Below are 26,572 nucleotides of genomic sequence, written 5' to 3' on the forward strand. Positions count from 1 at the left end.
CGGCTAATAACATGATCTTGTCTGGGTTTATTAGGGTAAGACAACAAAACCAATATTTCCCTGCTCGTCTGCATTCCACTGGTTAGGTGACTGTCTGCTTCTGTCTGGGCTGTTTTGCTGCCCGTTTGTGGGAATTTCTTTAATCCCCTTGGCAGTGGTCCTCTTGCTGTGATGTGTACGTTCAGAGGCTCAGCTCTGTGTGTGTTGCTCTTATTTCAGGAAACAGCCAAGCGGCGGTGGCTGTGCTTTGCTCTGCAGGGAAATCATTTTGTGTGAATCTTGGCTACCTCTTTTCATCTGGCAGTAGCAGCGAGAGAACATGAAGGGGAGATGGTGGGCAGTTGATATTGTTCCTTTAGTCCGTGGCGGTCTGACAGAGCCCGAGAGTCTGCCAGATCTCTTCCTTCCCTACCCTTCCTGCCTGGAGGCCCCCCTGTTGATGTTTTGATGACTCGCCTTGCCCTTCGCATTGCTGCACATTGATTGACTGAGAGTGTTGCTGTGTGTGTTTGTGTGTGCGTGTGTCTCTGTTGTTGTGGTCTGATGGGTGTGTTGCGGCGTCTATAGGATGTGGCTGGCGTGTGTTTTGTCCCTGCCGCTTGCAGGAACTGGCCCGGTACCCGCCTGCCTGCTGCTTACATCCGACCGTCCGTCTCTCTTGCAGGCTGTTATTTTGTCTTCACGTGGCGCTTTTCTTTCTCTGGTAAATTTTTCATTTCGCTTCCGCCCCCATCTCTCCATCCTGCGTGCTTTTGCCCTCCAGCAAAGTTGTTTTAATCTTCTCTCGCGCTCAATCTCGCCCTCGCTCTCTATTCAATGTATATCGCTGAACTATATGTGTGTGTGTGTGTGTGTGTGTGTGTGTGTGTGTGTGTGTGTGTGTGTGTGTGTGTGTGTGTGTGTGTGTGTGTGTGTGTGTGTGTGTGTGTGTGTGTGTGTGTGTGTGTGTGTGTGTGTGTGTGTTGGTACAAATATATGTATGCATATACACATGTGTATATAAACATATATGTGGACTTATATATACGTGGATGTATGTATACATATATATGTATTTATAGATAAATGTGTATGTATAGATAGAAATATGCATGTATGTATGTATTTAAGTATACATGTGTGTATATTTATATTTCTTTCTCTGTTTTCTTGCAAAGCTTCTCTTGCCCCCCCCCCCATGAGTCCTTTGAGGCCAGCTTCTCCTCTCTCTATCATCCTTCTTTGAGACATGCTTAGAAAAAACTCATCTCTCCCATTCTGCTCCCTCATTTCAGCCTCATCTCTCTCTGTGTCTCTCACTCTCTGTCTGACTGTCTCTCTCTGTCTCTGTCTGACTGTTTTTCGCTCTCGCAGTCTCTCTCACTCTCTGTCTGTCTGTCTCTCTGTCTCACTTCTCCAATTTAGTTTCTCTCTTCCATTTACTGGTGAGAGAATACTCATTAAGTTGTCCTGCCATGACACGTTCCTGTGTGTGTGTGTGTGTGTGTGTGTGTGTGTGTGTGTGTGTGTGTGTGTGTGTGTGTGTGTGTGTGTGTGTGTGTGTGTGTGTGTACATTCGACCGTGTCTGTGCATTGAACATGTGTGTGTGTGTGTGTGTGTGTGTGTGTGTGTGTGTGTGTGTGTGTGTGTGTGTGTGTGTGTGTGTGTGTGTGTGTGTGTGTGTGTGTGTGTGTGTGTGTGTGTGTTTGTGCTCTTCTGTGTGGAGGTTCCTGTGTCCGTATCTCAGACACGGTCTAACTTGATATCGGGTTGCATATCTATCTCTAATCAACCTTCTATAAATTCAAATTGCTTTTGGAATATTCATTATCCAGGTTGAATTAATGTGTCAGTGTGTATGTGCACCAGTGGCGGCTGGTAGTTTTTAAAGTGAGGGAGGAAGGACCACGCGCTTGGTTGCCATTGGCCTGCTTGCACTGTTGGTGTATGGTGGCATAAGAATGTGAGACTCAAGTTGTTTCAGGGTGTTTTGGTGAACTACAAAATAGTAGGGAGGGATAGTTATGTGAATAAATTTGATACAAAGCCACCAGTGGCATCACTGTAATTTGAAAACTGGTGGGCAGCATGTCTTTGAAATGGACTACAAGGGCAGAAGAGAAGGATGCAAAGCCCATTAGTCAAATCAGGCCTACTCTTGATTTGTAAAAGTAAATAAAAAAATCTGGGCCTATTTTTGCCCTCAATGACGGAAGTTATTGGTTGTAATTTAACTATGTTTATTTTCAGGTACAATTGTTTAAAGAAAAGACTGACCAAAAGTGATGCCATTTAAAATGCATCATGCTCTGAATCATTCACCCTTTGCACAATATCAAACAGAACGGTCAGAGTAGCAAACTAGTAAAATAACGAGAACATTATTCTAGATTCAACCTGATCTATAGGCATGGTGCCTAGCAAGGAAAGTCGCATAGCAGCACCAACGTGAACTTGACACTAGTCGAGGCTAGGGGTGCAACGGATCAAAAAACTCACGGTTCGGATCGTTCCTCGGATCAGAGTCACGGATCGGATCATTTTTCGGATCAGCAAAAAAAATAAAAAAATAGCGTTTGTGATTGTTTTAGCCCGGTCTGATTGTGGAAGAAGGGGCTGCTTAAATGCCGCGGTGATGAGCGGTTGTTGAGCCGCTTTCGGTTTCACTCCTGTCAGCGAAACACCGGGGTGATGTCGCTGTAAATGCGTGGCCATGCTCGATGTGTTTTTCTTTATGTTAGCAATCGCTATGTCAGCTACGTGTTACGTCTGTGTGGTAACCTAGGCGACCGGTTTGTGTGGCAGCGCGAGTATGGAAACAGACGTAGCACTGGAGGCAGCAGTTATCGTTACAGTAGTCACCGAAGTCTAGCCTACTTTTATTTTCCATGCCCACTGTTCTTCATGTTGTACGCTGAGGACAATAAATCACAACGAGCCATAGGACTGTTTGCTTATTGAAAAGGGAACTGTTGCAGACTTTTACCCAGAGCGTGTTAAGTAGCTCTGTCCCTGGAACTAGCAGGAATGGTTACGGCTGTGTGTGGACTGAACATGCGCAATTTTTTTTTTTTCATAAATCAATCCGCGGATCATGCGTGTGCCGAACCGAAATAGATGATCCGAACGGATCACGGATCAATGATGATCCGTTGCACCCCTAGTCGAGGCGTTTGGTTGCCCTATCAAGATATTTCACATCAGGGAAACCATAAACAGCCCACGTTGGAGATTTGCCATTATTCATTAGCAAACAGGGCCAGCAATACAGTCGATTGCTAGTAATGCTATCAGTAAGCCATGAGTACCTAGCAAACCATGAAGCACCCACAACACTGACGTTGCCATTACTTTTGGTGATCTCGATTTTGCGAAGTGGTCTACCTTTTTCTTTGGTCGTTAACTTAGCACTGTAACTCAATAAATGGAATGCTTTGTGTAATTATACATGAACAATGTCCTATGTTTCCAATGTTTCTATTGTACACTTTATTCGCAGATGTTAGAATCTCGTTATCCTTCAGATGATTTCACCTGCTTTGCGTCTCTAGACTGAGCGGCAATGCAGGCAGAGCGGGTTTGTTTGTTATCGACAGCGTTGCCAGATTGGGTAAATTTCCCGCCCAATGATAATTTTCCCAGTCTAAAGCATGGTCTAAAGCGGTTAAAAGTAGCCCAATTGGGTGGGAAATCTGCCCAAGCTGGCAACACTGCTCACCAGCCAGGGATCCTGCTGATTGGTTCATAGCGCAGCGCACCGCTCTCCCATTGAAACCCATGTTATTCACCGGCCGCCAGTACTTTTGGGGAAATGAATGGGAGTCAACGGAGGCTGAGGGAGGACCTTCCTCCCTGAAGTAATTGTCAAAAGGCGCGATAGGGGGTGCTAATGTCCCTTTACCTAAGGAAACGAACATTATATTCAAAGGCATTAAAGTAGTCATATTTAAGGGCATTAATTCATTACAGTAGTCTGGGCAATCTACATTTTTTATTCTCAACAATGTTAAGGAGGATCTTCCTCCCTCTCCTCAATGGAGAAGCCTCCACTGATGTGCACATATATCTATGTTCAGACACCCTCAAATACCTAAAGGTACAGTGTGTATAGTTTAGTAGTAATAGTATAGCAACTAGTGGGGAGGTTCTAGATTATTACCAACTGAATATAAATCAGTCTGACCAAACACAATCAGGTATCTTTTCCATAGTCCCCATGGTCACTGTATACATTGTAGGTCATGGCAGTGGTAACAGCTTAATTACATTTCTCAACACAGTCCTATAATTGCATCCATAGTGGTGAATAAGTGGTTCTATGCATTGATCATTCGTTGCGGTAGCAGTTGACGCTACAAGCCAATCTTTACTACGTGAAAAGAGGTTGCTTTTGATAACGTGACCATTGTGCAGTTTTATTTTATTTTTATTATTTTTAATTTTTGTGTCGGAAACTTCATTTTCACATTTGCTCATCATAATGCCCCTACACAACAACGATACTAGATAAGAATCACAAACGGGTCGTAGTCATGGGGATAACACATGCCCTGCATCCTACACATCTTAGGCCATAAGGTTTTATCTCACACATATTCTCCAGAGTCGTTTGTCCCATGAGGCTCCTGTACAGACATTGAGGTGGACCATGGCCGCCCCAATTGAAGAGGACCCACTCTCTGTGTAGATAAAAAGGGCTCATTCTAAGGTTACAAAAACACCATTCTTACTTTCATAGGATTATGCACTCATTAAAATTTGCCTCTGAATATTATATTCCATTTCTGCCAAGTCCGTTCCACTAGATGCTTCTAAATTCTTCCAACTGTACCTTTAAGCCCCTTCTCTGTTAAGGATTAGTAGCCGCATATATGTGTGTGTGTGTGTGTGTGTGTGCACGGAAATTACTATGGTGCCCTTAACAGGAGCGCCCCAGTGTGAGCAAGGCTTAGATGAAAGTAATACCAGCCTAAATATTTCTGTATCCGTGTGTGTGCCTATATTTAACAGTGTGTCTGTGTGTGTGCCACGGTCGTTTCCTGGAGAGCGCTCTCCACTGTCAAGAGGCCAATGAGAGCCTGCCCTGTTGTTGCCTTAGGGACCACAGATTAAGCTAATTCCGACCATGCACTACGATGCTCTGCAACAGCATGAGGTGACTGACTCTGAGAGAGAGAGAGAGAGAGAGAGAGAGAGAGAGAGAGAGAGAGAGAGAGAGAGAGAGAGAGAGAGAGAGAGAGAGAGAGAGAGAGAGAGAGAGAGGGAGAGGGAGAGGGAGAGGGAGAGGGAGAGAGTGATGGAGAGAGGGAGGGAGGGAGAGGGAGAGGGAGAGAGAGAGAGAGAGAGAGAGAGAGGGAGAGGGAGAGGGAGAGGGAGAGGGAGAGGGAGAGAGTGATGGAGAGAGGGAGGGAGGGAGAGGGAGAGGGAGAGAGAGAGAGATTGAAAGGAGTTGCTCCTGGGACGTGGACATCAGAGCAGAATAGAGATCATAGCAACCCTGGAGGAAGATGGGAACGGTTAAACCTAGGAGAGAGTCCTGCTGGGTGTAATGGCTGTGGGGAGGTGTGTGTGAGTGGGAGGTGGGTGCTGTTGGACTCTTGCCGGCCCTGGACATTGCGTACTGAAGGGGTGGTTGGTAGCATGAGGGCGCTGGCTAAATTAGCCCAGGGAACCGGCTGTTTTCCATAATGAACAGCATTTGTCTTGGTTATAGCCGGTGCTCTGTGGAGACTCTTTAGGCAGGCACTAATGCCCAACATGGAGTGGGCTGTAACACAGCCTGTTAGCTATGATATGGACACGGCTTAATCCCATACCACTGCTAACGTCGCTACAGTTTCTGCAACGTTCCCTTTTAGCAATATTAAAGATCTATCTATCTGCATGTGTATGTGACTATTATAATTTATCGATTTATCCGTCTGTCTGTCTGTGTATCTTTGTATCTATCTATCATTATGTATATTTGTATGGTTGTCTGTTTTTCCAAGCAGAATGAAAGCTCAAATTGTGGGATGAGAACCAATGGAGAGTGTTGTTCCAGCCCCATCATGTGTTGCTACCCCTGCTGGAGCTGCTTTTACCGCTGGGCTGCTGCTGCTGTTGCTCGCGTCGAGCTGATGGGATCTGGCACTGATTGGGCCGGTTAACGGCTCGCTTGCTCTCTTAACGAGTGCAAAAAGGAATATGTAACGGAATATTACAACAAACACAATCATCGGCCCCATTTAAAAAATACTATGTTCGTCTCCCCTCGACGCAATCAGGAGGGCTCGCAGTGGGTGTTAACAAAAAAAACGCCGTTTTGAGACGCGCCGTACAATCAAATTAAAAGCTTATCCAGCTGTTAAATTCAAACGGATTTAGTATTTTGCATTATGATCCAGATTTGGTTACACAGCGCTAAGTGGGTAAACTTTTATTGAAGCTGTTTATACAACAGAGCCCCCTGCTGTCCATAAAATGACCGGCTGTAGGCCTATTTCAGTGTGTTAGGCTCTCCGATGCGAATCAGCTTATAGGCTCTACTGTGCTCCACTAATGCAAATAGAAAAAACAGCAATCGGTTAATTAAAATCTTCCATTCTCTTTTCTGCCTTGTTTGGCAATTTCCTCCGGTGCAGCATGTGGTGGGAGTGTCCGATAGATCGATGATCAGGATAAGGACTTTCTCCCAGTTCCCGTTTTTTTCCCTTGATAAATTGCTGTGTGTGCGGTGATTATACAAAACTAACACGATGTCATTGTTTATATGGCGTCGTAAAACCAAAGCAATTACCACCCCCTCTCCCCTACTGAACCCAATGCAACCCATCCCCTACCTGTTAGTTTATGCTGCCCCCTGTTGGTGTATATTGCATACAGCAAGTTAAAGAAGTTAAACAACACTGCTTTACTATGTAGCAGCCATGAAGTAGGCCTAACACAAAACACTAGTTAGGTATTCAGCAAAAACAATGATAACACCAGCAAACCTACTTTATTAGTGTTGTTGTTAGAAATTCGTGTTCATCATTTATATCCCTAACCTAATGAGCCCAATCCATCAACTAACACACGCACACACACACACACACACACACACACACACACACACACACACACACACACACACACACACACACACACACACACACACACACACACACACACACACACACACACACACACACACACACACACACACACACACACAAACTCTTGAAGGAGAACGGGGCATTGTCAGTGGCATGAGGCACCTTGGACTCAAGTTAAACTCGGGTGCACAGAGAGGGAGCTCAGGATAGGCTAGCGAGCCAGATGAGGTAAAGTCACAGAGTACAGGACGGAGGGAAAGTCAGCTGAGAGAGGGAGAGAGAGAGAGAGAGGGAGAGAGGGAGAGAGAGAGATAGACACGGCTGAGACACTGTTACCATTGCAGGAGAGGAGATGGGGAGTATGTCCGGAGAGTGGTAGGACTACAATTGAAATTGGAAAGAAATTGAAATAGTTGATCCAAAGCCAGAAGAAAGTATACATCATCGGACCGACACGAGTTAAAGCTTTTATATCTCAATACTGAAAAAGAGCGCTTCCATTTGTGGCCATCAGTACAAGCCGGTCGTAGATAGGGGGCTTGAGATGGACGGAGAGGAACAGAGTGACAGCAGTCTACGCGCCATAGCCATCGTTGTGTTGTGCTGCGGGGCCGTGAAGATGCTGCACCTTATGGGCGTCATCAGCGTGGAGGGTGAGTAGCCTCCGCCTCTGTCACGGGAGGCAGACGGAGTGATACTTCCTGAGCTCAGGGGCGTTACTACGAAGGACGGCCAGACCTAACAACCAAACGTTCATTTTTTTTATTCAAGTCGTATTGCTGATGTACTTTTTTTCAGTGTTCAAAAGTACTGTCATTTGAAAATGTTGATTAACAAATTGACTTACTTAAGTTCATTCATAAAGTTTAGTGAGGTATTAAGATTACAACCGAAACAGTTCTATCGGTGTTCAGGTGAATTGTGATTGAGATCCTAAATTCTGCAGCTCTTATGGGTTAGCCCAACGTAAGCCAGATACAGGGCGAATCAATGACTCTTTCGTCCTGAATGTCATGTTGTCTTTCATGAGTACTCCTTTTATTGAATAAATGTCCCAGCTGGATTGATGTGAGCATAGTTTGGGCTGGACACCTCATCTTTTCCTATGATAACCCTGTCCGAATCCAATGGATATAATATCACTCATGCCTCACTTTATTTCCACCCACAACTAACAGAACATGCTGTGGAATGTATTTTTGGTTTAGATTCCCTTTTCACAGCGGCTTCATTGTAGGACAAACACATACGTCGCTCATATCACAAATTATCTGCTCCGTTTATGCACAAAGTAACTTGTAGTAGGCGTAGCTTCACTAGTTCAGTCTACCACCCGTGCCCTGGTAGATTTTAGGAGCAGACCTATAATAAGTGTTATGAGCGATACCAGTGTTTGTCCTACGATGACACTTCGGTGAAGATGGACTTTTGGCAATAACAACACTGGTTTACTGTACAGAGCCTGGCTCTCGCTTTAACAGCAAGGCGGTTGTTCCTTTAACTACCCCCGTTCTCCGAGCTTTCTCTACAACAGACAGAACGTCTTGCAGTGGACCATTTAATGAGGTGTCCCAAGTTTAAATTATTTGTGCTTATTTTAGAGGGTGTGAAGGTGACTGCGTTAGAACGGACCGGTACACAGGTCTTTTATATCCTCTACGGCCGGAGAGGCCTGCATTGTGTCCGCCCACGTGCGTCCTGGAAGACGCTGGTGTGTGCGTCCTATAATATCCCTCCACCACCACGGAGTTGTGTGTGTGGGCCTTTATGTTGGCGTGTGTGTGCACGGACCTTTTTTGTGTGGTTTGATATGTGGTGGAGGTGCATACCTTTGGTCTGCTGGGACTAAGGGTGTGAATTACCTCTCCCTGGGCTGTAAGCCCTCGCCCATCCTGAGGTGTGTGTGTGTGTGTATGTAGGTGTGTGTGTGTGTGTGTGTGTGTGTGTGTGTGTGTTTGTCTGTGTATATGTGTGTGTTTGAGTGTGTGTGCCTGCACGCGCGTGCACATAAGTACATAAATGCCTGTGTTGCAGTGATGCTTGTATAGTGCGTGTGAGTGTGTGTGGAACGTTAGGATAGCAGCATCACTGTGTGTGCGTGCCTTTCTGCGTGGGGCTGTGTGTCAGGTTTGTCCTCTCTCCCCTCCCCTGAAGCAGAGTAATGAGCTGTTAATGATGGTGCTGGGGGAGGTGAGGGGAGGGATGACCTCTACCTCCAGTACCTCCAACACTGTCTCCAGCCCAGCCTGACACCCTCTGCCCGTGTCTTTGTACTGGCTTCCCTTAATTAGAGAGTGAGGGAGAGCCGTAGGATAGAGTAAGGGAATTAGACTTACTACCATACTGCTATCATATCGTCCAATGTCGTCATCCTCGTCATCCATCCTCATCATCATCATCAGCATTGTTATAATCATGCGCACAATTAGATTGGCAGCCATCTTTAGGGGGGGCTGACCAAAGCACACTCACTCTGTGTTTTCGCTTGGTCGGGGAGAAAAGAACGTAGCAAATCACATTCCCTTTCACCTTGGTCATAGAGGGCCGATGTCCTCTGAGATATTTTGAGCTTCCCTCCCACTCTTCGACGCTCCTGCTAAGACTAATTTTTCGTGTGTGTGTGTGTGTGTGTGTGTGTGTGTGTGTGTGTTTGTGTGTGTGTGTGTGTGTGTGTGTGTGTGTGTGTGTGTGTGTGTGTGTGTGTGTGTGTGTGTGTGTGTTCAGACAAGGTGGACGATGACCTGGAGATGACCATGGTGTGCCATCGGCCAGAGGGCCTGGGCCAGCTGGAGGCGCTGACCAACTTCAACAAGAGGGAGCTGCAGGTCCTCTACCGTGGCTTCAAGAACGTAAGATGCACGGCCTCCACCACCACGATGTTCTCTGCTGTTACACATCATGCACACCAAGTCCACATTGCGATGCCATGCAGGTGAATGATTTATATACTGTGAATTGAAGACATATCTTTTTCTCTCCAACGTCTCTCTCTCTCTCTGTTGCTCTCTGTTGCTCTCTCTCTCTCTCTCTCTCTCTCTCTCTCTCTCTCTCTCTCTCTCTCTCTCTCTCTGTTGCTCTCTCTCTCTCTCTCCCTCCGTCTCTGTCTCTGTCTCTCTCTCTCTCTCTGTCTCTCTGTTGCTCTCTCTCTCTCTTCTTCCCTCCCCCTCCCCCCAGGAGTGTCCAAGTGGTGTGGTGAACGAGGACACCTTTAAACAAATATACTCCCAGTTTTTCCCCCATGGAGGTACGACACACATTGCGGTTCAAAAATTCTCCAAGCATTGCGTGTGGGTGTGTGTCGTTGTGTACTTTGTGTATTAAGGAAACTTTTTCTCTGTCTCCTGCAGATGCCAGCCCCTACGCACACTACCTGTTCAATGCTTTCGACACAGAACACAGTGGCTCCATCAAGTTCGAGGTAGGGGGAAAAACAAACTTGCAACCGCGGAGCAAACATCCTTACAAGTGAATTCTCCAGTGCTCAGCCGGAACTGTGAGGGTCCCTTACGACCAAGCATGATGATGCTAGTGTTCAATGTTATGGCTAAGTGTACAAATACCCAACGACCACTCAGACAAGAGTGACGTATAGCATCAAATTAATACATTTTGACGATAATAGATCACCGGTTTTATTTGAGTTAACACACATATACTCTGTTCTCCTGCATGTGAAAGATATCCACGGCCCCTGGGGCAATAGACAGACCCCTCTCTGCGCATTAGGTCTCCTCATGATGAGTGAATAAAACTGATATACACTATAAACTCACATAACGAATAGTAGTATAGTAATATTGATATAGAGATACTGCTCACGCTCCTTTTATGCCATCTGAGCAAGGTGCCTCAGGTGCTTCGGATTACATTAACGAGGGGATGAAAGGCAAAGGCTGTGATAACAGAAGTGAAAGTGTTGAGGTAAACATCCTCTTAAACTAGAGTGGTGCACTTGGTTCAGCTGATTGTGTGTTACCGTGCAGGACTTTGTGACGGCTCTGTCCATCCTGCTAAGAGGCTCGGTCAGGGAGAAGCTCCAGTGGACCTTCAACCTCTACGACATCAACCACGACGGATACATCAACAAGGAGGTTTGTCTGCGTGTGTGTGTGTGTGTGTGTGTGTGTGTGTGTGTGTGTGTGTGTGTGTGTGTGTGTGTGTGTGTGTGTGTGTGTGTGTGTGTGTGTGTGTGTGTGTGTGTGTGTGTGTGTGTGTGTGTGAATGCATGCATGTGCATTTGTCAGTGTGTCTGTGTCTGTGTCCATGTCTTTATATCGTTAAACAATACAGAAGAGTTAAGCATCTGCTCATGATTGAGTCCATCACTGACTCGTCCCGTGTGAACCTCACTAACCCTGTGGGCTCTGCAGGAGATGACGGACATCGTAAGGGCGATATACGACATGATGGGGAAGTACACCTACCCCGCACTGAAGAACGACTCCCACAAACAGCACGTGGAGGCCTTCTTCCGGGTACAAACACATCACAATCATTTCAACCGTTTGTGTGTGTAAAGACCTTGTGCTAATTTAATATTTAGCATAACTATTTGTTTATCAAGATTCTTTTTTTTTTTTTAAGAAAATGGACAAAAACAGAGATGGAGTGGTCACTCTAGATGAATTCATCCTTTCCTGCCAAGAGGTAACAATTACTCCTTCTACTCAGACTTTATCTAGACTTTATCAATATTAATTATTTAAAAATATATACTCACACTTACTTATTGTTCTCAAAATATTAAAGTCAATCCATCGCCTTTGGAAGGACTTCTATTATATTATTAAAAAAAATGACAAGACGGAGATCTTTCGTTGGCTTTGACTACCCTCTAGTGGTCAATGTTTTTATCACACAATTGAACAATTGCATTATTGATACGCCTCTTAATCACCATACCAAACGTTTCCTTGACTCCCTGCAGGATGAAAACATCATGAGGTCTCTACAGCTTTTTGAAAACGTCATCTAGTGAAAAGAAAGAAGAAGATGAAGAAGCAGCAGATGGGAGAGAGAGAGACAGAGAGAGGGAGAGAGAGAATGGAGAGCGGAGTATGTTTATCGTACGACAGTAAAGGGCTTCTTTCTGCAGACGTTGGGACTCGTTGTCCCCAGTAAACCTGCTATGATGGGATGTCTCCAAGCCAGGGGCAACCTACCTCTTTTGATATTTATTTATTTATTATGATTATTATTATTATTTACCTTTTATTAACAAAGGCTTTTGAGCATGCACGCTGTTTCACAGCAGCGCCCTCAAGGCCGGGACGGTTTTGAGACGCCCAACCCACAAATCCCCGCTCTCCCCCTTTTTCTCACCCCCTGATTTGACCTACCTATGAAAACTTAACCTTTGACTTCATGCATCCACCTCTCCTACACGTTGTTGCTGGTGTTGAGTCTGTGTATATTTCATACTTCATTCCCGTGTCCGAACACTGAGTACCACTGCCGTGTCTTGTTATGTCCACCGTTACCCCCGCAATCACTGAACAACTGAATCTCGGACGACCTGTTCTCTACAACTCACTGTGGTGATCCCTCAGTTGGAAAACATAAAATCAAAGTGCACTCTAGAACGTGGGTGATTATTGACACATTGGCGATTATCATCTGACACGCTACCATGAATATGCATATGTATCTGCAGGCACGGAAGACAACATCTCACCCTGGTTATTCATCAGCAACCGCTTCCATCGCATTAAGAAGCGGCCTTGTTACCGGCGTTCATTTCTCCAAAACGTGTCAGTTTCCCTCACACTTATATTCAGCGCTAACCTCACCGCATTCGGGCCTAGCGAATCCGGCCGGGGGTCAGACGCCTGTAGGCCAGACCGCTGGCCAGATGTGAACCGTGCCGTTGAAAGTGTTGACCGTCTTGTGCATGGTTCCCGTGGTTGTGGAGCCCCTGTCTCCTTCTGCTCTGTGTGGTCCAGTGGCGTGGGTCGGTGTATTAGTGTTGTAACGACTTGACTGTAAACACGTGTCCGTACAGTGCGTCTACCTGCTTACATCACCTCTCTGTCCGTCCCTTCTGTCTGTCCGCTTCTCCGTCTGGTCCCATGTCCCATCGTATCGGTACAGGGTCCCTGATCCACGTCTCTCTATGTTGATATTGGCAGTTTTTGGTTTACAGGCAGAACAATGACTTTGTGTGTGTGTGTGTGTGTGTGTGTGTGTGTGTGTGTGTGTGTGTGTGTGTGTGTGTGTGTGTGTGTGTGTGTGTGTGTGTGTGTGTGTGTGTGTGTGTGTGTGAGTATTTTTGAGTGTTAACGTCCGAGTGCGTCCGTTTGGTGACTCTGTTCATGTGCTGTCGTTGAGTTGAGACCCCTTGGGATGTGGAACAAGCGATGGCGCCGTTGTTATCTGGGTTTCTTTCCCAGAATCCACGCACTCAAACAAACTTAACTGGTGTCTAGTGGGATATCATCACCTTGGTGGACTGTGGGAAGAACTCCTCCACCTCCTTATGTTGTGTTCAGCAGGAAGTATCCGAACCCGGATAACCAAGATGTACATAAAGCTCCTCTCAATACCACCACCCTGTCACTGTGAGGGAGCGACGGCAGAGGTAGACCTCCTAGGATGAGGGGATGGGAGAATAGAGGGGAAGGTACAGGGTACAGGAGTGTAAAGGAGTGTAGAGGGACAGGAGTGAGGGGGTGGGAGAATAGAGGGGAGGGTACAGGGTACAGGAGGGTAAAGGAGAGGAGATGTGAAGAGGGGAGGGTGGGGGGGATGGGAGTGTAGATCAGAGGGGAGTGTAGTTCAAGAACGGATGGGCTGGGGTTTACAGAAGTGATAGAAATGCAATAGAAGGGGTACAATAACTGAAAGGTGTGGACCTTTTCGCTGACCCTCTAGGAACGGAAGCCATGTTGTGAACGCGAGCCATCCCTCGTGGGGGTTTGAGCGACATGTGCAAAAAAATAAATCTAGCAACAACAAAAGCGTGTTGATTAATTACTAATAATAAATGATTTAACGTCATACCCTTTCACTGTGCTATGAATAGTACTGCAGAATCCTTTGGTGCGATGCGCCGTCTCAGTGTTACCCATGATTGCATACAGACATAAAGGGCAGACAGACAGATGGACCGACTGACTGACAGACAGACTGACAAATGAGCAGATGTACAGACATAGATACAAGCTGTCAAGATGAAATAATGTGTGTATTGCAAAATTGTATAAATCATTATATTTATCAATAAACTTTTAAAAAATGATATTCAGTCGATTTTTCTTTTTTTTCTGAAAAAATGCAGTGCATTCTCTTGTAGTTATACCATATCGAAAATGAAAAAAGCAGATTTTAGGCATTATAAACATTGTGATGGTTTATGCATCATATAGACACGACATTTACAACAACTATACAACTGTACAAAAGAGTTGCACATCTTCTTATCGATCTGAAAAGTCACAGAACAACAAGGGAATCGATATATGTGCGTGAAACGAAGTGGAAACCGCCAGTAATGCAACATGCATCCCTCTTCTTCTGACCCTCTTCCGTGTCCTTCTGAATCTATATCACTGTAAACAGTCGCTTCCATAAAAAACCAACACGCCCGGGCACTCACAGCCTGCATGTAGATATAATGCGTTGTAAATGTTGAGCAGGCCCTCCAGAACTTTATTACTTTTTATTGATTTTTAAAAATCTCTTGATTCATACGACGTGGCGTGCTTTATTCAAGTAGACCTCGGTGACTATTTATGAAGAAGGGTTTATTACATCGCTATCCGTTCGGCTGGGCTGTTGTCCCAAAACGACTTTATAGGTCCTGGTTGAAACGCGTTCTGGCATAAGGACCATTAAACACAACAGCCGCTTACGTCCTTCACAGGTCTGGATATATGTTCCTATCTCTGTTCTACTCTAAACAACAAATGTAAAAGCCTTAAATGGATGCAGGAATAGAAACCGGTAGAGTCCAGTCATTTAAAGTTCCGCCAGGATTTGAAAAGTCTGAAGGTGTCGCTTGTGGAGGCCTGCAGAAAGGCCCATTCCCTCAGGTGTCTCGATTAACAAACCGAGACACAATTTCTGTTTTTCCGAGACACAATTTCTTCATCCATGACGTCCCGTGGATTCTGTTCGTTCTGCCCGTATTAACGGACGTATGTTGTTTTTTTTAAATAGTTTTTCTCCAAAAAGACATAAAGCTGCATATAGTGGGGTTTAGTTTTGTTCGTTCTTTTTTTTTTTTTGCACGATCTGTCAATTTCACCCAGCTTCTTGTAGTCTACTCCCTCTCCTCGGCCCACGGCTGCAGGTTCTGCAGGGCGTATAGGGAGGAGTTGTGCGCGCACAGCGGGTCCGAGGAGCCTGATTCGCCCAGGGACTTCTGCAGGGCGGAGTGCTGCAGCTGGAGGATCAGCCGATTGGCCTGCTGCCGCTCAGCCTCCCGCTCCTCTGCCGTCTGCCTCCTGAGGGGGCGCAATAAGAAAATAGATTAATAAAAGAAAGATTGATAAATACATATATATATGGATAAAGAGAAGATTATTTGAAAAGGGCAATCGTATTTAGGAAGAGGAATAGCGTTTAGTATATTTCCTTTGAATATGCTGTATTCATTATTTAGTAATATTAATAATAACCTTTTTTTTAACATGGTGAATGGTGAAATATTTAGGGTTGGTATAATACCCATTCTGATAACCCTGAAATGTTTTGTCCGTCAAACTAGGACTCTATTTACTAAGTAGACCTTTGGCATTTAGATCCACACTTTCTCATCGGAGGAATGCAGTATTGTTTAACCCAGGCAATGCTTAAATAAATTGTAGGCTAATAAAGGCCTCGTTTTATTCTAATCTTTTAAACTGTGTTTATAATTTTCTCATTTGAATTATCAGGTTTAATCACTTTGTAAACAATCCCAAACAAAGTGTTCCAGAATAGTATTATTATCAGTAAAAGCAGTAGTAGAAGAGTATAGTATCAGTATTATTAATAGTAATAAGCTAATAATATTACTTAACTAATGTATGTTTTTTGGTAAAATTATTTATAAGAGGAATGCAATTGGAAGAGTACTTAAGCAACTCATCTGTTTTATCATGCAGGATGAAACGCAGGCTATACGCTGTATCGTAGGCCTACTATAGTTATGCATATATTCAGTTACATTTTCCCTATAATTTATAAATACAATTGTAATTTCATGTCTGAAAACTGTCTGGTCTGTTAGGCACATTTTACAGGCGTATAGTCCAAACTAAAGCTGCTTTACCTTGGTCCATATACCTATAGGGGGGAGGGGGGGGGGGGGTCTGCATGACAAGCGGACTTGGGTCCGGTCGGACCGACTCACCTCCATTTGGTCCTGCGGTTCTGGAACCACGTCTTGACCTGTGCGTCCGTCATCTTCAGGCTCTTGGCCAGCGCTGCCCTCTCTGCGCTAGCCAGATACTTCTGCCGGTGGAAGCGCTTCTCCAGCTCGCAGATCTGCACCCGGGAGAAGGACGTGCGTGGCTTCTTCCGTTTGGGGGGGGTTCGGTTCTGGTACGGGTGTCCTATCCTCCGCGTGACGGCGAAAGGCACCAGGGCTGCTGGAGAGGAGGAGAGGTGGGAGAGGGGGAGAGTTGGTGAGAGCGTTGAAGGGAGAAGAAGGGCAGGAGAGAGTCAGAGAGAGAGAGAGAGAGAGAGAGAGAGAGAGAGAGAGAGAGAGAGAGAGAGAGAGAGAGAGAGAGATTGTGTGTGTGTGTGTGTGTGTGTGTGTGTGTGTGTGTGTGTGTGTGTGTGTGTGTGTGTGGTGTGGTGTGTGGTGTGTGTGTGTGTGTGTGTGTGTGTGTGTGTGTGTGTGTGTGTGTGTGTGTGTGTGTGTGTGTGTGTGTGTGTGCGTGTGCGTGTGTGTGTTTGTGTGTGGGTAGGAGAGGCCCGTAAAACAGATGGTGCAGATAACGTTACAATAAATCTGATTACGATATATTTAAAAAAATAAAATGATTACATATTCATAGTAATAGCATTTGAAGGAGCCATAAACCAAGAGCAGCTAAAACACACGCAGGCCTGTATTAAGTTCACCCTGACCACTGCAGCCAGTCCAATACTGAATTAGAATCTTAATCTCCTACTTCATGGATTTGGTTAATATTACACTCTACATTATCCAAATAGTCCTAGCATGGAGTTAATATTTATTCTTCATTTACAGAGAGGTTTATATAGGGCTAATTTAAAAAAGGTTAAAAAAAAAGGCCGTTGTTTTATATTTTTATCAGCCTGAATTTGTATGGCTTTTCAACTGGTTTCTGACATTTGAGGCAGGGTGAATTATTGGTTAATAACTAATATTCGTTTTTATCGTTTATTATGAATTCCTATTCATGAATGGTGTTCCTTAAATGTAATTTTATTTTGCTTTTCAATGTAGCGTGCAGAAACCCAGGCTAGGCTACATTAGGCCTCCTTTCTACAATTAACTCAGGCTCTCTGATAGCCAATGCACGTCAAATATAATGGCGAATATACAGCACCTATATGTTGCTATTTTCCACAACAAGAATCCCTGTTAAAACTGTCATGTGTGAATGTGAAGCCACAATACAGGCCTGTAATTCAGTTAGTTGCTATAGCTTTCAACGGATTCCTGACCTATACAGTCTTCATTTAGATATTGTTTGGATGGTTTGTGAGCCGAGTGACTGGATAAACATTCTGCATTACCTGATAATCTATCCTTGGAGAACCTGTTCCCTATCCAGGGGAAGCACAGCCCTCCGAAGCCGGAAACAACGCTCTGCACCGGGGCTGGCGGACCCGTGGGTGGCATGGGTCTGTGGGCCGGGACCCGGATCACTCCCCGGGTGCCCAGGTTCCTGGTCTCCCCGTACGGCCCCCCCGACTCTCCCGGAGGCATGATGCCGGACAGGGAGATCGACAACGCCGCGTAAGAGGGCGCGCTGGAACCGGTAGGACTTCCTAAACTGTAGTAGCCTTCTCCGCTGTTTAGATCGGAGGGATTCTGTCTTCCCCCTGAGGTCCGCCCGCTTTCCGAGTCTGTACCGGCTCCGAGGATCTGGTCTATCCCAAAACTGATTGGTTCGTGGTGGACCGGCTTAGCGGGAGGACTCGGTGAGCTCGCTGCGTGATCCATCCCCAGCGTCGGACCGAGACTGGAGCAAGGGGATGCTTGGTTTGAAAACCAAAAGCAATGAATATAAAATCAAACTGACAAAACCAAACTCATTTCTTCAACTCGTTCGAGTCCACTTGTCTCTTCGTAATCCAGATCGGCCGGTGTTTTAGTCAAACGAGTCCCATTTACAAAAGGAGGTTCTCCTCTGCAGGCGCGCTGGTGAAAGTTGGACTAGCTCGTTGTGGGATGAGACGTTGTGTCTCTGCCCCTCCGTGCGTCAAGACCCTGCGTCTCTCTCAGCTCCCCGCCTGACCCACGCACCGTGCTGCTCCATCACGCTCGACGTCTCATTGGCTGGCACTGAAATGACTGATTGCACATAAGGTTAAATGTTTTGGCACCGATACTGACGATTTCCCCTTAAACTTTATGGATGGGTGTGCAGATTGTTTACGATTCATCCTGACGGACGCATTATCTTTGCACCGTTTCGATTTATTCTGCACAAATATGATGGGCGAGAGTAGAAGATTCGGTTAATAATTAGGCTCGAGTGATTGTTTTATGAATTTCACCATCGAACCATGTCTTTGAGTATTTTGGAGAATTGTGGCGTGTACTTAAAAAGTGTATCAAAAAAGATTTGTCACTTTTATTTTAAATAATTTGGTAGGCCTTTGAGACATTTCCCCAAATTTTCGAATTATCCTAGAGAAAAGAGACACCGTTTGGAGAAACAATGGGGCATAGTCTGTAATTCAAGGTCTATGGCGCAACGTACAGGCCTAATGATGTGGTCGCTGACACCGGTCGGTAAATGACCTGACGAGGGAAGGCCACGGGCCACTTCAGATAAAGTGTCCATTCAAGCTACTAATCGGCTGCAGTCAATGGAAGTGAGGCCAAAAGTGAGCAGCTAATTGTATTTCTACTCACTTATCTCAGGATTAGACAAATGCCTATTGGGTGCATAGCTTTTACATTATCACATTATTGTTCTGCAAGCGCGCGGACACACACACACACACACACACACACACACACACACACACACACACACACACACACACACACACACACACACACACACACACACACACACACACACACACACACACACGCACATATATAAATATATATCTATGTATATATAAATATATATATATACAGATACATTTATGCATGTATAAATTTAGTTAAAGCCTATTCAATGGTTTTTAGGCGCATTCTATCATGCTTTTTTAACAATCACATATCCCGTTTGTATTAATTTTTCGATATCTCTTTCCTAGCTTTATGTGTATAAGTTATAACGCAATAGACTTAGCCTAAGTAAATACTGCATTGATTTATCGCAGCTTTTGCAAAATCTTCCCAAAAACATTTTCTTTGCGGACGCAACAGAAATGTGGGAGCCCAAAAAAATAAAAGGGAATAAAAAATGCAGGCTATTAAAATAAGGTCCACTTTTTCCCCTTCACCACCAGCTAAACTTATGAAGCAATATGAGGCAGTCGAGCGCCCGGGGTGTTTGTTTGGCAATATGGACAGAGTGACTCTTGGCCACTGTCCCCGGCCATATGTGAGCGCTACGGTGGCTCCACGACGGGGAGAATGGGTCAGTTAGAGCTGTCAGCACTGAAGACATTTTTATGTTTCTCCTCCCCGCATTTGTGGTGCAAATATTGTCGTAGAGAAAAAAAAAATTGGTTTAGATGTTGGACGTGTGTTTTTACAAAGAAAATGTCCCTCTGATATTTTATTAATCGCGTAAAAAGAAATAAAACAGCAACTTGGTCACTGCGTAATGCGTTTACGCGCTGGTGGAGGCTATGGATGGTGTCCCAGTCTCCGTCAGACCCTCTAAGTAAGTGCGGCCGATGGCCTACAATTGTCAGAGCATAAGGGCTCTCCCCGGGTCCGGATAGCGGGTGTTAGAGTAAAACGGTGTAATCCAATGAATACGCCTGATGATGACCCGTATAGTCCCCACTCCGTCTCCAACCGAGGGACCACCATCGAAACGCGATAACATCGCCCGTGTATTTATAGCACCGAAAACAGCATTGAATAAATGTCGAGAGATATGTCAGGCCTTTTCATTTTTTAACACTATATATTAAAAAATCCTACCAAATTCACTAAAACCAATAAACCACAACGATTACCCTTAAGGTTATTTCGTTCAGGTAGGCAATTATTCTGATATTGGCAGATATGCTGCCCTTGATGCCCCGTAGCTCATATGAACAATTAAGATCATGCACATAAATCCTCCTTTTTTTCAAAAGCAATATAAAGCTGACACTTAGATTTCTAAAGTCCAAAAGAAACGACAACAAAAGACTCAAAGAGTGCGATTTGTTTGAGAAATTACCACTTGATCTGCATAATCGGGGTCCGGGTTCTGCGTGGTACCCGCGGGCTGCGTTTTTATTGCGCGGCTCCACAGTTATCAATTTCAGGAGCGAGGCTGACTTTTTAAAAGGAGACGAGGCCGCTCGCTGCCTCTGAATAATGAATGACACGCTTTTATATTGTCGCTAAAGTGCCCGTGATGTTACAATATGAAAAGGCAGCGGTAAGTAATAGTGCATTTAAAGGGGATGTAGTGTATTATGATGATGTAAAAGAGAGTGAGAGGGCCACGCAGAGAGAGGCAGACGAGTGAGCAGCACTAGCATCAGCACCACCAGAGATTGTTTTATTACAATAAGAGCGACTTGAGAGAAGATGAGTTTGCCTCGCAGCGAAATGGGCCAGTTAATGAAACTTTACCGCAGCTAACGATTTCCCCTCCCGCACTCTAAAAAACCACCCTTATGAAATATTTAAACTATTTAATATAGGTCGTATTAAGCTGAAAGACATTGGCACCGACCATCTGACAACATTTACAAGGCTGAATATTCCTTTGTAAAGTTGGATAAATACCGTTTTATTGCCCGCTCTCCTCGGTTCAGCCGAGACATAAACTCTCCTCTAAATCACTGTCGCACGAAACATTGTTTTTCTCTCCGGTGTTTAGGAGACTTGATTTAATTTACACTAATTTAGACCAATGTCTATGTCTTCAGCACAAACAGTGGATTTTTTTTTTTTATCAATATAGGGCCCCCTCGTTATTTCTATAATGGCAGAGGGATAGCCTTGCTGCAACACTCAACGTGGGAGTATAGAGTTTCATATTGACAAGCACGCTGGGATTGTTGAGAGAAAGGGAGAGGAATGGGATCTTCCACCGGGGACCGGTCAGGCTCGCTGGGCTCTGGGTCTGTCGGTGTTGCCCCCGCCCGGGGACCGTTCACTACAGAGAACTTACCCGGCTCAAAATATACCAGCCCGGCCAAATTGATTAGCAATGGCCATCAAAGAGTCACGTTTAAGGAGCTACAGCAGACCGTTTAATTGTGGGCCTATGTAGCCGATTCTAGAGGCTTCTTGGTTGGGATGCAGTCAATCTTAAATCTACAAATGTCTGTTACTCATAGGGCCAAATAGGAATTTTAGGTTATATTTTATAACCCCAAAACTTTTATTTTGGGGTTCAGAGACAAAGATCCTAAATCCTCCAGGTCTTGCGTTTAGTGAGAAGAGGACGTTATTACCCCATTTTAATATGGTGCAGAAGTAAAATAGAGAACTTAAAGTTGTATACATCCATATACACTGATGATAATAATAATATTCGGTCTATGTAAGTTATAAATATATGGATGTATTTATGTTTGGGGTGGTTATTCTATATATATATATATATATATATATATTTAGGGAGATCCGGAGGCAGGTTTAATCACGTAAATATCTGCTGATACAGTGAATATGCTAAACAGTGTCCATTACACTCTCGTTGCTATTTGTGTGTCTGTGTTTGTCTCTGTTTAAATGTTTTCATTTCTGTTTGTGTGTGTGTGTGTGTGTGTGTGTGTGTGTGTGTGTGTGTGTGTGTGTGTGTGTGTGTGTGTGTGTGTGTGTGTGTATGTGTGTGTGTGTGTGTGTGTGTGTGTGTGTGTGTGTGTGTGTGTGTGTGTGTGTGTAGCCATGTTAGCCTGTCTGATGGTTGAATGCACGGCTGGCTCTTCACGCTGGTTTAAGTCAGATAGATAGAGCAAGAGAGATAAAGAGAGGGACAGAGAGAGAGAGTGAGAGCCGGAGGGTGTGTATGTGAGAGTGTGTGTGACTGTGTGTGTTTGTGTATATGTGTGTCTGTCCATGTGTTTGTGTGTGAGTGGGTGTGTGCGTGTCTATCTCTCTGTGTATGTGTGAGTGTGTGTGTGTTTGTGTGTGTGTGTGTGTGTGTGTGTGTGTGTGTGTGTGTGTGTGTGTGTGTGTGTGTGTGTGTGTGTGTGTGTGTGTGTGTGTGTGTGTGCGTGCGTGTGTGTGTGAGTGTGTGTCTGTACATGTGTGTGTTTGTGTCTGTTTGTGTCTGTAGATGTCTGTGCGTGCATGTGTATGTATGTGTTTGTGCATGTGTGTTTTCGTGTGTCTGTCTGTCTTTCTGTGTGTGTGTGTGTGTGTGTGTGTGTGTGTGTGTGTGTGTGTGTGTGTGTGTGTGTGTGTGTGTGCATGTGCGTGTGTGTGCGAGCGTGTGTGTGTATGTGTGTGTCTCTCTGTCTGTCTGTCTGTCATTCTATGTGTGTGTGTGTGTGTGTGTGTGTGTGTGTGTGTGTGTGTGTGTGTGTGTGTGTGTGTGTGTGTGTGTGTGTGTGTGTGTGTGTGTGTGCATGTGTGCGCGCGTGTTTCTGTGTGTGTGTGTGTGTGTGTGTGTGTGTGTGTGTGTGTGTGTGTGTGTGTGTGTAGGAGGATATCAAACGCATGGATTACAGGGCTGGGCAGAGAGCATAGGACTTGTCCGTGATTGAGATGTGGGAGAAAGAGTTAAAGCATTAGCGAAGATCATTTAGGAGATGATAGTAATTGAACACATGGCTTCAGTTTATCCTACTCAGGCAGTTTTCCCTCTTTAAATGTGCTTATGTGGCCTTGAGTGTGTGTGTGTGTTTGGGTCTGTCTGTGTTTGTGTGTTTGTGTGTGTATGTGTTTGTGTGCCTGCCTGCATATGTTTGTGTGTGTGTGTGTGTGTGTGTGTGTGTGTGTGTGTCTGTGTGTGTATGAATGCCTTCATGTGTTATTGTGTGTCTGTGTTCATCCGTGTGTGTGTGTGTGTGCGGGCGTGTGCGTTTATGTGTGTGCGCACATATGCGAGTGTGTGTGTTTGTCTGAAAGAAAAAGCAATAACATTTTGTTGGGTTAACCTCTGCTTTATCTGCTCTATGTATTCACTAAAAAGTTTTCACCATGGAGTCCCTGCAGTTACTAATGTCAGCTTAAAGCCGGGCACACATTCAACACAACATATACAACAAAACAATTGATTCATGTAATGGGCCGCTGGTATGGCATCGTGTAGATTCAGCCTGTGCACGTGCACGTGCACAGGCTCTGAGTGTGCGCACGCGCGCGTTTAAGAGCAGCTGAGTGCTCCTAAACGCCCCTGGTCGTGGCGCTAATGTGTTAATTCATTACTGCTTGTACTCAGTACCATTGTGTCAGATTTGCTTCCCCTCTCCCCCCCTGTCTCGCTCTCTCCCTCGCTCTCTCTCCTATTCTCCCTCTCTCTCTCTCTCTCTCTCTCTCTCTCTCTCTCTCTCTCTCTCTCCTCTCTCTCTCTCTCTCTCTCTCTCTCACTCTGTCACTCTCTCTCTCTCCCTCGCTCTCCCTCTCTCCCACTTTTTCTCCCATTCTCCCTCTCTCTCCCCCCTCTCTCTACCTCTCTCTCCCTCCCTCTCTCCATATCTCTCTCTCTCTGTCTCTCCGTCTCCCCCTCCCTCTCTCTCCCATTGCCTCTCTCTCCCCCCTCTCCCCCCCTCTCTCCCTCCCCCCACTCTCTCTCCCATTGCCTCTCTCTGCCTCTCTCTCCCCCCATCTCCCCCTCTCCCCCCCTCTCTCTCTCCCATTGCCTCTCTCAGTCTCTCTCTCTCCCTCTCTCCCCCTCTCCCCCCCTCTCTCCCTCTCTCCCTCCCATTGCCTATCTCTCCCCCCTCTCTCCCTCCCCCCCACTGTCTCTCCTATTGCCTCTCTCTGTCTCTCTCTCCCCCCCTCTCCCCCTCTCCCCCCCTCTCTCTCTCCCATTGCCTCTCCCCCCCTCTCTCTCCCCCTCTCCCCCCCTCTCTCTCTCCCATTGCCTCTCTCAGTCTCTCTCTCTCTCCCTCTCTCCCTCTCCCTCTCCCCCTCTCTCCCCCCCTCCGCTCCACGCTTCATAAAAGCCGATTATCCCGCGTGTCGCCTCTGCTCCAGCCGTCATTCTCTCCTGCCTCTTGACCTCGTCACCCCTCCTGTTGCCTGCCCGCGGGGCGCACAGCCAGGGAGGGAGCGCTGAGAGGGGATCGGGGTGGGGTCAAGCCATCCTGGTTGGGGGGGGGGGGAGACCAGCTGCCACCAGCCATGGTCCTCTGGTGGCTGGCAGAGGGAGCTGGTCCTCCAGCCCCCTGCTTAAGGAGAGGGGGGCGGCGGCGGGGGGGGGGGGGGGGCTCTGGACCCTCAGGCTAGGCGGGGGAGTGGGGGAGAGGGGGGGACACCAGCCTCATGCCACCACCGTGCCACCTGTCCGTCCCGAGGCACTGGGGGGGGGGGGGGGGTGTGTGACTGATCACACTGTCAAGTCAAGCGCACACACACACACACACACACACACACACACACACACACACACACACACACACACACACACACACACACACACACACACACACACACACACACACACACACACACGCTGACACACGAGCGCACTTAAACACGACCACGGCTCGTATAGGCAAAGCACATGCACCTGGGCGTGAGCATGTGTTGTACGAAAGTATGACACACACAGGCACACGCACACGCACACACACACACACACACACACACACACACACACACACACACACACACACACACACACACACACACACAGACAAACATGTTTGTCTGTGTGCTTGTGTAAATATATGTATGTATATGTTTATATATATATATATATATATATATATATATATGTATGTGTGTGTGAGTGCATGTGTGTGAGAACAAAAAAATATGTATGCATTTTTATGTCCGCGGCCCCCCTAGACACACACGCGCACACGGAGGAGGACACTTTGTCGGCGAGGCGCGAAGGAGCAGGCAGCTAAGTGAGGCCCACTCCGGAGCCTGATTCCCTCTATTGATTTCCCATTATCAGAGGCAGAGTCCCCGGTGGGTCATTAGTGGTGGGATCAAACACACAGACAGAGCAGCGAGCAGACTAATACCAGTCACTTACACCAGCACAGGGAGATCACCTTACCGCCGCCCTCCCCCAGGGCAGGAAGGCTCAGTGAGGAGCAGGAGGAGGGAGGTGGAGGGAGAGGAGGAGGAGGAGGAGGAGGAGGAGGAGGAGGAGGAAGAAGAAGAAGAGAGGAAACGAGAGGGGGGAGGGGGGACTAGCAGATGGAGATGGCTACGTCGAGAGCGATAGATCGAGAGACGGAGAGAGGAGAGGAGAGGGAGCGAGGGTGGAGAGGAAAGGGAGGGAGGAGAGGGTGGAGAGGAAAGGGAGGGAGGAGAGGGAGGAGAGGAAAGGGAGGAGAGGAGAGGGAAAGAGGGAGGAGAAGGAGGAGAAGAGTGGGAGGGAAAGAGGGAGGAGGAGAGGAGAGGGAGGGAGGGACGGAGGGAGTGGGGTTTCACGGCGAAACGTTTAAGGGTAAATTGTAGACATTCTTTGATCACTTTATTTGGCCATTGCTCTTGATTTGTTGTGGGTGGAAATGTCTAATCAGCGTGCTTTTCTTTCCTATGTTGATCATGCGCCCCTCTCCTCCCCCCTCCTCCCCTTCCCTCCCTCCTTATTATTTTCTTTCTTCTCCTGATTACTCCAACAAAGAAGCATCCAAAAACATTGACAACCCACCCTCCTCCTCCCTGTTTTCAACATACTATTATTTAACATTGGTTATATGATCGACGGGGTAACTTTGGCCTGATATTTTTTCCTCAATCCTTCATAATCCTATCTGCAAAGTCCTATAACACCGCCCTCCTCCCCCACTGTAATCTTGTGGTAGGAAATCCAATGATGAATGGCTTCATGTAGCCAGATCTGTCCGCTGTACGCAAGCGAGCGGCCGAGAGAGCAACAGAGAGGAGAGGAGGGGTGTGAGGCAGGAGAGCGGGAGGAGCGAGATATGAAATGTGAGATATTCATTTTGGCCCCTTTGGTTTCTCCTGATGCATTTGCTCTCTGCGGAATTAGAGGGACAATGAATTCTTACGATGAATCAACCTCCATCCATCATATTCCTCTTCTGGCTGCCAGAGCCCCAAGCCTCAGTGGTCAGACTCTATGCTAGTACCCCACACACACACATGCTCGGCGTGCTCACGCAC

The 26,572-nt window shown here is 46.2% G+C and overlaps 2 protein-coding genes across 2 annotated transcripts; one reads left to right on the forward strand and one right to left on the reverse strand.

Moving 5' to 3' along the window:
• The first annotated feature begins 7,389 nt into the window (after window positions 1–7,389).
• On the forward strand, window positions 7,390–13,702 carry kcnip1a (Kv channel interacting protein 1 a). The gene is made up of 8 exons (XM_056601006.1): window positions 7,390–7,709; window positions 9,781–9,905; window positions 10,231–10,300; window positions 10,404–10,474; window positions 11,040–11,147; window positions 11,427–11,531; window positions 11,641–11,703; window positions 11,984–13,702. Exons 1-8 carry the CDS (start codon window positions 7,601–7,603, stop codon window positions 12,029–12,031), a joined length of 699 nt encoding a protein of 232 aa, XP_056456981.1. The 5' UTR covers window positions 7,390–7,600; the 3' UTR covers window positions 12,032–13,702.
• A 1,614-nt stretch (window positions 13,703–15,316) lies between these two features.
• Window positions 15,317–18,178, reverse strand: LOC130390924 (T-cell leukemia homeobox protein 3-like). The gene is made up of 3 exons (XM_056601110.1): window positions 17,749–18,178; window positions 16,391–16,628; window positions 15,317–15,500 (listed from the first exon to the last, which is right to left on the reverse strand). Exons 1-3 carry the CDS (start codon window positions 18,176–18,178, stop codon window positions 15,317–15,319), a joined length of 852 nt encoding a protein of 283 aa, XP_056457085.1.
• Between the last annotated feature and the right edge of the window lie 8,394 nt (window positions 18,179–26,572).

The sequence above is a fragment of the Gadus chalcogrammus genome, chromosome 10 (genome assembly GCF_026213295.1).
Source record: "Gadus chalcogrammus isolate NIFS_2021 chromosome 10, NIFS_Gcha_1.0, whole genome shotgun sequence".
NCBI classification, from domain to species: domain Eukaryota; kingdom Metazoa; phylum Chordata; class Actinopteri; order Gadiformes; family Gadidae; genus Gadus; species Gadus chalcogrammus.